Below are 10,977 nucleotides of genomic sequence, written 5' to 3'. Positions count from 1 at the left end.
TTTAATATGGAAAAATACAAACACGTTTGAGTCTTTCCACAGAGCAGCCAGCATGGAAATAATTTGCCTGTTTGGAAATAGGAATCAGCTGACACAGACATACTTCAAAGAGCCCTCTTAAGCCTGTCATTCTCCCAGAGGAAAAAGGGTAGCAGGATAATTTCCACAAAAGTACATCCAAAAGGGGATTATGGGGAAAGAAGAAGATCCCAGAGAAAAAAACATTCAGATGTGAAGAGCAATACAATTTTAACGTGTTTTGGGTTTATTGGAAACAATGCTCAGTGCAAGCATTGCTAGGATTTTGGTAGGATTGAATCTCCAGCTTTTTGTTCTAGATTTTTGTGTTTTCTTTTTCACTCTCAAATAGATCACTCACAAGCACGAGCCTGGGAGTTAACATATATACAATGGAATATTACTCAGCCATAAAAAGAAACGAAATTGAGCTATTTGTAATGAGATGGATGGACCTAGAGTCTGTCATACAGAGTGAAGTAAGTCAGAAAGAGAAAGACAAATACCGTATGCTAACACATATATATGGAATTTAAGAAAAAAAAATGTCATGAAGAACCTAGGGGTAAGACATGAATAAAGACACAGACCTACTAGAGAATGGACTTGAGGATATGGGGAGGAGGAAGGGTAAGCTGAGACAAAGCGAGAGAGTGGCATGGACATATATACACTACCAAACGTAAAATAGCTAGCTCGTGGGAAGCAGCCACATAGCCCAGGGAGATCAGCTCAGTGTTTTGTGACCACCTAGAGGGGTGGGACAGGGAGGGTGGGAGGGAGGGAGACGCAAGAGGGAAGAGATATGGGAACATATGTATATGTATAGCTGATTCACTTTGTTATAAAGCAGAAAGTAACACACCATTTTAAAGCAATTGTACTCCAATAAAGATGTAAAAATTAATTAATTAATTAATTAATTAATTAATTAAAAAATACCTAACTGGAAATTTCAAGATTTAGGACCATGTGAATCTTTGAGGCTTTAAACAAAACTTAAATTTCTTTGTTATTTTAGGAAGAAATTTAACAAAAAGCTATTTAAGTATCCAGTTTCCAATCCATGTCAGCATATATGAAGCTGTAACAAAAGACTTAGAGCATTTAAGTCGAGAGCTCTGGACTCAGACCAGGAGAAAAAGGTGTTAGTCCAGGCTCTGTCTTCTCTTTTCCCCCACCCTTATCCTCCCATCCCTGCAGAGGTGTGACACCAGATCTGTAGGCAACTACTCTGTCCTTTAGTTTCAACTGGAAAATCAGGGTCTTGGACTAGATCCATGGTTTTAGAGATTCACTGCACTGAACCCTCATTGTTCCCTAGAAATTGGGGACTTTGCTAAAGAAAGGGGGATGGGGCAAACTGGGAGTGATGTAGATGGGTCTCACAGCCCATTTCCCCTTTCATTAGAGCACTTCTCCTGTCATCTGGTTTACAACTTGGTTTTCCAAAAGAGATTTTGTTTAAAGGATACAGTAGTTTATAAGGTTTGAAAACTTCTAGACCATAATATATAGACTCTTGTCAGAATGAACAGTGTATGAGACTCTTCCAGGGTGATGCTTATGTAATTCCTGACCCCATCCCAGATGGTCACAATGTTATTCTCTTTCGTTAACCTAGTGACCCTTGTTTCCCAGACCCCAATGGAGTTGAGGGCAACTTCACATTGGCCAGATTCCCTAACAGTCAAGGTGCGTCAACCACCCTTTGACTTTGAATACACAATCTGTGTTCAACCTCTAATGTAAAGAGCTCCTTTCAGTATATTCCTTGCCTGTGCTGGAGTGTCTTTAATTGCCAGTGTTCTTTGGTCCCCACCTTCCATCTAATGCCTGTGAGAAGGAGAAGGTTTCACCTTCATGAGAGCTTCTTCCAATTCCTCTCACCACAATGAACTCACATGTTACTCAACTCAGATGAGGAAATTGTGGTTAAATGATTAAGGAGGAAATAAGCTCTTTCACATAAATTCAACAACTACTGAAGCAAGATTTATGCATAAGATGTATTTCCTAGTGTGGTGAGGAAAACAGAAATTGGTAATGTGAGAAAAGTCCTGAGAAATCAAACCTGACATTATGGGCAAGGTGGGCGACACCATCAGGTGCTAATGTGGAAGAACACAGGCAAGTGTTTCTCAACTTTATGTCGCACTTAAACTTTCATTGAAGGAGGGTGGGGTGGGGGTAAAAGAAGCTACAGATTTAAACCAGCTTGCTCTACCAAGAGTGGAACAGATACCACTGATGACCCTAAGACACTTTAATGTGGATCCTGAAGAATGAATATACATTTTTCATTACATAACCATGTATTTATTTTAATATGCAGACAAAAATAATGACCCACTAAGCTATTATTTTATGGATATGGTAACCTATAATGAGGCAAAACTTTTAGAGTAAATTTAAAGAAAAATACAAAAATGATATTAGAGATGGCACTAAGATTTGGCAAAAATCATGACAGAGGTAGAGGGATTAATGAAGGTCAGAAAACTAGGGCTAGACCAGGTCCAGAGTCTCTCCTATCCCAGTACTTTCTGGTAAAACTGAGCTGTGCAACTTCATACAGACTTCTGTTAATGCCATCTTAAGGTGTCCCATAAGATGTTTCTTTATTAATTAACCCCATTCCATCATAATTGGTGCACAGAAGATGCTAAATAAGATCTTTGAAATAGATGAATGCATAAATACATGAATGAATGCATACATGAAAGAATAAATAATTGCTGCCTAGCCCCAGAGAGCAGAGATGTGCTCACATTGAGGAGAAGGAGGATGATTAAAAATAAGACCTCAGACTCATACCTGATCTTTTGCTAGCCCCTGGCTCACCTGCTACATTCTGACAGGTTTCAGAGAAGGATCCTATTTGTCCCATGATGCCACTGGGCAGTGTCTACACAGGGTGGGGAGTTACCTCATACCACACCTGTGGATGGGGACCTTCTAGGCCAAGGTTTTCAAATCTTGGGCCTGAATGAAAATTAAGGGAAACTATGGTGCTAAGAAAATAGTGTACAAGGCAGCTTAGCAAAGGTATAAGGGAACACCACTGAACCTAGGAGAGCCACCCCCAAATGAATGCCTGTCAGTACAGGTGCTGAACAGCCATAGGGCATACATGTCAGCAATTCTGTCCTCTGCTTGGGGAGAAAGGTGTGTATATAACCGAGAGCACTTTATGACCAGCAGGATCAAGTACCAAAGTCTATTTTTTTAAAAAGTCTGTGGAGTACTCTGTGATCTCCAGATATAATGAGGTCTTTCTCAAACAGGATAGAAATGAGTTGAAGAAAACAGCTGTTTACATGTTGGATGTGTCTCCTTTGTCCATGTTCCATTTAATGTTAATCATAAGCTTGCAACACCAAACAATCTCAAATAATCTGCTTGGAGTCACCATTTGTGATGATTGTTCAGTTTATTCACTGCTAATCAAGAAGATGTTATGAAATGTGAGTCAGACAGCCTCTGGCTTTCTGGAAGTGCCAGAACCCTATATATAGAGAGGGAGCTTCCTAGTTGAGACATTGGAGCAGCAGAGGGGTGGAAGCCATCAGTTTCCTTAAGCTGAGAAGGAAGACAGAGGCCAGCATGCCCAGACTGCCTCTGCTGCTGCTCCTGCTTCTTTGGGGCGTGGGGTCTCACAGCTTCCCAGCAAAGACTTCAGAAACACAAGAGCAAGATGTGGAGACAGTGCAGGTAAATGCTGAATTTCACATGCCCAAGATGCAAAAGCCTTTATTTACATTTTTTCCACAGTATAACAGAGTAACAGCAGTATAATAGAGTTTATTTAAGGATGGATTACCTACAAACAGAAATTTTTGTCAGAAAGGGCACTATCCCCAAAAATGTATCTATCCATGCATAGACTCTCCTTTTCCAGTTAGAAGTGATAGGGAACTAAAAGAACAATATGCAAATTTGTCTCAACAAATTATAATTCTGACTTCATAATAACTAATGGTAGGGAAATTTCTACTCCAAAATTACAGTTTCCACCAATAATAAGGATAATAAGGACCATGCAATCTAGACACAATCTTTAAAAGTAGTTCTGTGTTTCAGCTATAACTTTATACTGTCAATATTTAGAAAAATTAGAAAGATTTCCTATCCAGTGTTTCAATAATTTTATCTTTCATCAGAAATACCTGGAAAACTACTACAACCTGAAGAGTGATGGGAAGCAAGTTGAAAGACAGAGAAACAGTGACCCAGTAGTTGAAAAACTAAAGCAAATGCAAAAATTCTTTGGGCTGAAGGTGACGGGGAAACCAGATGCTGAAACCCTGAATGTGATGAAGCAGCCTAGATGTGGGGTGCCTGACAGTGTTCAGTTTGTTCTCACTCAGGGGAACCCGCAGTGGGAGGACACACACCTGACCTACAGGTAATTAGACTGAGCACCAGAGTGGGAATGCTATTTCCCATCAGAGCCATCAGAAATGAAATCTGATGTGTCTGTATTTTATTTCATTTGAAGGATTGAAAACTACACACCAGATCTGTCAAGAGCAGATGTGGACCATGCCATTGAGAAAGCCTTTCAACTCTGGAGCAGTGTCTCACCCTTGACCTTCACCAAGGTCTCTGAGGGTCAAGCAGACATAATGATATCCTTTGTCAGGGGAGGTAAGCTCTTCTTGTAGCATGAAAGTATTCTCACCTTAACTTCCCCCTGCCTTTGAATCTCTTCAGCTTTGCAACTAGATCTCCTTGTTTGAGAAGAGTGTTGATTTTATGGACTTAAGAATGAAAACTATATTGCATTTGCTGAAAATCTGTTGGCCTCTTAGCAAAGCTAGTGCTTACTCTCCTGGGTTAGCCTAAATAAGAACCAAGAGGAACTTTCTTTGAATTTTGTTTCTTGCAGATCATCGTGATAATTCTCCCTTTGATGGACCAGGTGGAAACCTTGCTCATGCTTTTCAACCAGGCCCACATGTCGGAGGGGATGTCCATTTTGATGATGATGAAAGTTGGACCAACAATTTCAGAGGTAAGTCAGCTCATCTTGCCTCTCTCAACCCTTCTCCCCCCACCCACCTTCTTGGTTCATTGTAATATTGGTTGACTTAACCGAAAGAATGTATTAATAGAAGTATGAAGTTTTCTGCTACCACTTAGAAAATTAATGGTGCATTTAGAAAATGTAAGAGAAGAATTATTTCTGTTAGTAAGAACATCTTATTGGCTACAAATAGGCTACTCTGAAATTTCTAGTAAGTAAATGTTGAAAATCTTAATGTTTTCTTTGTGGGCATCTACATAGAATCTTTTTTATTGGAAGAACACACTAAAGTGTAATAATGTTAGTAAGATATGTGGAAATCAAGGGAAGAGAGGCTATATATATTTTCCAAAATTTCCAGCATTAAGCATGTATCAATCTGTAAATAGGAAAAAAAATTGTGTTAAGACTATTTTTCCCTATGAAATAATATGTGCCATCTAACCACTGACAAGACTGACTAATCTGTGCTAGACTCTTGGTTGGCTGAATTTGCTTTTTAATTGTAATCATAGAGTTTAGGCTTTAACTGGTCTCTTCACTATTAATAAATGCATTCTTCTTACCTTCAGAAAATTTTTTATACATTTCAAAAAGCTATTGAGAAAATAAGAACATTAATCCTTTAGAGTTATAGATTACTTCTTAATTAAATGTCTCAAAACTGAAAACATTTCAAATAATTGCAAATGGGTTTATTATCCATTTTAGATTATAATTTGTATCGTGTGGCAGCTCATGAATTGGGTCATTCCCTTGGACTTTCTCATTCTACTGACATTGGGGCTTTGATGTACCCCAACTACATCTTCAGTGGTGATGTTCAGCTATCTCAGGATGACATCAGTGGGATCCAGGCCATCTATGGTGAGTATAAAGAAAAACATTATAGACAAGGGGTCTATTAGAATAGCCATTGGCTTTATCCTTTAAGAAGCTTTCATTGGTTATGTAGTTTTCCAAAGCCAGGTGGAACTAACTCCAGATCTCTTGTTCCTTTAGGACCTTCCCAAAATCCCACTCAGCCAATTGGCCCGCAAACCCCACAAGTGTGTGATAGTAAGCTAACTTTTGATGCTATAACTACAATGCGGGGAGAAGTGATATTCTTGAAAGACAGGTAAGACATCAGTTCTTCTTTGTGTTATGTATGTGTAATAACAGGACTCACTGCTATGGGTACATATGGGCCACTACTGTGCTTCACACATTGTTTATCTTACATTTGTTTACATATATTATTATAATTATAGTTGAGTGTAAACAATTGCTTGCTCTTGCACAACATAATGAACTTATAACAACCTTTTCCCCAGCATGTATTCTGTCATTTGATTCTCACAAAAATTACCATTGAAGTAGAAAATCAGTAAATATAATTCCATTTTACAGATCAGTAAAGTAAAGCAGAGAGAAGGAAAGAGATCCTTCGGGGCACAGAGTTCTTTGGCAACAAAGTGGTAATTGGTCTTCTGACCTCTACTCCAGGCCTCTTCTCATTTTTTGTCACTCTTTAGGATGATGAGTATTTCAGTATTTTATTAGGAGAAATCAGTCCTTTTCATAGCACCATCATGCTGAGAAGGATTGTGTAGACCCCTTTTAAGTATCATCCTGGAAAAGACGGCCCTTCCAAAGCCTGTGGTCATAATAGGACTCTCTCCCCACCCCTTTCCCTGGGAGGGGGCAAAGAAAGATAGGAGCCATTGCAGGGAGAATCACCAAGAATTCATGAGGACCCTGACTGTTGGGGGTCAGGGGATATGGGCAGTCACAATGTGCTTCCCTCCTCAGAGGAGGGTCCTAAAACTCCCTTAGCAGCATGTGGCCTCAGGAAGGCTAAGGTCCCCTCACACACAAGGAATAGGCCTGCTCTGTATACAGTTCTGATTCCTAAAGGACAAGGCAAAATAATAATACAGTCATTTTCTGAATAATACAGTCTGCCACACATAGGAAGTAGGGATGCTCTAAAAGACTCGCTTCTCCTCACCTCTCTTCTTGGAGTGTCACTGGAACTGTTTTACCACTTTGTGATCATAGCTACCCCAGAAGGCAGTGTATTGGCTCCTACTGCTTCCCATACTGTGCTTTACTATTTCTGAGTATAAAAGATAAGGATGGATATAAACCATACAGGGTGTGACTCAATGCTGGGGAGTGCTAGGAAAGACTTGGTTTTAAAGGAAAGCTCTCAATATAGCAGGATGTTCTTATCAAAGCAAGTATTTGAACGATGACTCCAAAGAACAGGACAAAGTCTAGGATTTGCAAAAACTAAAAGGACACTGAGATCATTTAAATGTCACCAGGTCATGAAGCCACAGAAGGTTAAGTCTAGAAACAGTAATAGTAATTGACTTGCCCAGGGTCTCACAGCCAGGCAGAGGCAGGACTGGATCGAGAAGTCAGATTTGACTGCCAAGGGTAGAGTCTTCCCTGTGGCCTGGAATTGGGAAAACTCTTCTGCCGGCCCATGTGACAGTCTATGCTTTGTCTTTACCCCAGTCAACTTTGTAAACCACCAACCAAAAGAAGACAAAGGGAGTGCTGCTAGATCTGAGTTTAAAGTTAACCTTTACCTCTTAACAGTTGCATGGCCTTGGACACCTCCCTTCGCCTCCCTGACCTCAATTGCTAATCTGTGAGATGAAAGCAATGTTCTCTTGTAGGGTATTTGTGAGGTAGGGCATGATGTAGGTAAAGTGTGCACTAAATGTAGGATGTTAGTGCTGTGTTCTAGGCCCTGGTGTGCTTGCCAAAGATGATTGTTACATTTTGAGAATTTTGCAAGCTGGTTGTTAAACAGCATTGTTAAAAGTTAAATTATTAACTTTAAAGTTAAATTATACAACTTACAATTGTATTTAAACCAAAGGTAGTAAAAGTAATCAGAATTCATCCCTTTGTAATTATTTTGCTGCATTTTACTATTTATTTATGTTCCTGAGGCAGTTCATGCCTAGTGTATCTGTACAGTGAAAACACTATACAGTGGTGCACCACTGCAAATCTCTTGATTTGCAGTGGTTGTAATATTTCCACCATGAAAATAAGCAAGTGCTACTAACCAGGACTCCTCCCCAGCCCCATCGTGGAGAGCCAGATGTTAAACATTTATGAACACACTACTAGTACCAGCAATAGAAGGACCTGAACGACAGCCAGAGCTTGCTAGGGATTAGATAAAAACGTTTTTCCTTCTTTCAAATCAGGTTTTACATGCGCACAAATCCCTTCTACCCGGAAGCTGAGCTCAATTTCATTTCTGTTTTCTGGCCCCATCTGCCAAATGGACTTCAGGCTGCTTATGAGGTTGCCGATAGAGATGAAGTTCGGTTTTTCAAAGGTAATGTTTCTAGTTATCTTTCAGTTTTTATGCATTAAAGTTTCTTCTGCTTTTGGCCTGATATATGAGACTACTAGCTACTTTATTTCCATAGACTTTGGAAAATCTAGCAAATCAATGGGAGTCTATCACTTTAGTTAAGAATTGCATGGTGCATGTCTGAATAAATTTAAGTGAATAGCATATGACTGGAGATACATATTTTATGGCCTGTTTGTGAATGTGGACTTATGGAGGTGTTTTCTGTGCAAACTGTTTATGTATTTTAAACCCTCTCCACATTCTTGGGGTGCTCAGGAGTAAAACTGAGAAGATGGAACAGAAACATTTGAGTTGAGTGGTTTCCTAGAGCCTATTTTATACTAATAACTCTCCTGAGAGAGGAGGCTCCAAAGGGCAGCCAGATGGAGGTGCTGCATCCTTGATGTCAGAGTATGGTCTTCAGACCAGCAGCACTGACACTGTCCTGGGGACTGTTAGAAATTCAGAATCTCACTTACCATAATACTGACAAAGTTCATCCATATTGTCAGATCCTATTCCAGACCTTCTCAAATTTTAACAAGATTGCCAGGAATTCGTATGTACATTAAAGTGTGAGAAGTCCTGAACTACCATGAATAGAATGGGGTAAACTTCTTCGATTCTATCAGAATGAAACATGCTCCAGTGATCAGCTCCTGACTTTGAAGACACTATGCCAAACACCAGTATTTCTCCAAATGTATGTTTGGCATAGTGCAGACAAACGTTAAGACACCTGACCCAGTCACACACTCAAGGCAAAGAACTCAATACAGTTCAGATGGGCAAAAAACTTTGAAATGGGCTTTCTAGCCCTTATATAATGAAATTAAATGGGATTTTAGATACACAAAGTTTCAAACTGGTTTTTCCTGAGGGATAAATAAGGATACTTGAGTAAAAAGTACAAGCCTGGCTACAAGACGTAAGACCAGTTTTATATGACATGGAGTTTACTAAGTCTAAATATGCAGAATCTGGACACAGCCTAAATTCAAGTATTTGGAACTGTAGTCAGGTGCAATGATTTCTACCCTGGGTTGCAAGTCATTACAGATTGTGAATCATTACAACACTCTGGCCTTTAAGATACCCTTGGTGTGAACTTCCACAAGCCATGGGCAACCTGGAGAAGTAAGGTTTCTATCACTGAGGTAGCACGATGAACTCTGTAGTCATCTGAACATCTGGCTTTGGAAGGAAGCCCCTAACTCCACAAACTAGTCATTCTCAAAGCTTGTTACTGGTTAAAATCATCTAGGAAATTTTAAAAAAATACTGATTTAATTGGTCTGGGGTAGGATACCAGCATCGGTATTTTAAAAAAAAAAAAAATCTCCCTAGATGATTCTAATGTGCAGTCAGGATACTCCTCTAGCACATGAAACTAAGCATTTAGCTGGAAATCCACTTACTGTCTACTGGTGCCCTGGGCAAGTGTTTTCATCCCTGTTTCTTGATTGGCAGGTGATAAGTACTGGGCTGTCAAGGGGCAAGATATGTTATACGGATACCCCAAGTACATCTACAGATCATTTGGTTTCCCTAGGACTGTGAAGAACATCGACGCTGCTGTTTCTGATGAAGATACTGGGAAAACATACTTCTTTGTTGCTAACAAGTGCTGGAGGTAAAGACTGGGTACAGAAAATGGTAGGGTATATATTCTTTCTACATAGAGAGAAGTTACTAAATTGAATCATATAAAAATGAGTCTCATAGTGCCTTGGCTAGCTGCCTTTTCTGGGAATGGCTGTAGCTTGTCCAGCTTCCAAGTTGGTTGACCAATAATCATTATTCAATTCCTGTCCCAGAGATCCAGGGAGAACATGGATCTGAATTTGAAAAAGAAGATGTGAAAAGGAGGGCATTCATCTACATAGAGCTGCTGTAGCCAACAGGAACTTATCTTTCACTGCATTTGACATTAATAGCACCTACTGGAGAAGTAGAATTAGATGTTGGAGTACAGAGGGAACTTATAAATCTTCTAGTCCACCCAACATCCTGCCTCACTTTGTCCCACCTCCTATTTTTACACATGACCTATGGAATTAAAAGGTCTTATTACATTCTTGCTGGTGAATTCCCTGTAATGGTTTTGTGAAGGCTACACATTTAACAAATAGTTCTGACACTTCTAATTATTTTTTGACCAGGTATGATGAATATAAACAATCCATGGATGCAGGTTATCCCAAAATGATAGAAGAAGATTTTCCTGGAATTGGCAACAAAGTTGATGCTGTTTTCCAGAAAGATGGTAAGTGAATATATACATATTTCCTCTATTTTGTTGCCACAGAATAGCATCAGTATTGTTATTTGGAATAGAAAATACCAAAAATATTTATTCTCACAAATGACTTGGATTTTTGAAGAATTAAAGTTAAACCTAGAAATCATTTGTATAAGATAATAAGTCTCTTTTGTTTTATTTCTAGGATTTTTCTATTTCTTCCATGGAAAAAGGCAATACAAATTTGATACCAAAACTAAGAGAATTTTGACTCTCCAAAAAGCTAATAGCTGGTTCAACTGCAGAAAAAATTGACCA

General features: G+C 39.2%; 1 protein-coding gene across 1 annotated transcript in view; it reads left to right on the top strand.

The window, feature by feature from the left end:
- Positions 1–3,574: 3,574 nt before the first annotated feature.
- LOC309808940 (uncharacterized protein) overlaps positions 3,575–10,977 on the top strand; it is a gene marked incomplete at its 3' end in the record, with an annotated part of 87,332 nt that continues 79,929 nt past the window's right edge. Inside the window, exons 1-10 of the mRNA XM_082629502.1 lie at positions 3,575–3,732; positions 4,182–4,426; positions 4,520–4,668; positions 4,910–5,035; positions 5,759–5,914; positions 6,050–6,167; positions 8,263–8,396; positions 9,888–10,050; positions 10,580–10,683; positions 10,865–10,966. Coding sequence (XP_082485628.1) covers positions 3,625–3,732; positions 4,182–4,426; positions 4,520–4,668; positions 4,910–5,035; positions 5,759–5,914; positions 6,050–6,167; positions 8,263–8,396; positions 9,888–10,050; positions 10,580–10,683; positions 10,865–10,966 — 1,405 coding nt within the window. The 5' untranslated portion in view covers positions 3,575–3,624. The remainder of the gene's footprint in view (positions 3,733–4,181; positions 4,427–4,519; positions 4,669–4,909; positions 5,036–5,758; positions 5,915–6,049; positions 6,168–8,262; positions 8,397–9,887; positions 10,051–10,579; positions 10,684–10,864; positions 10,967–10,977) is intronic.

Source organism: Mesoplodon mirus (assembly GCF_964341445.2).
Source record: "Mesoplodon mirus genome assembly, chromosome: 7".
Classification (NCBI taxonomy): Eukaryota; Metazoa; Chordata; class Mammalia; order Artiodactyla; family Ziphiidae; genus Mesoplodon; species Mesoplodon mirus.
Note: the sequence above shows the minus strand (reverse complement) of the source record. Positions and strands in the feature narration are given on the sequence as shown.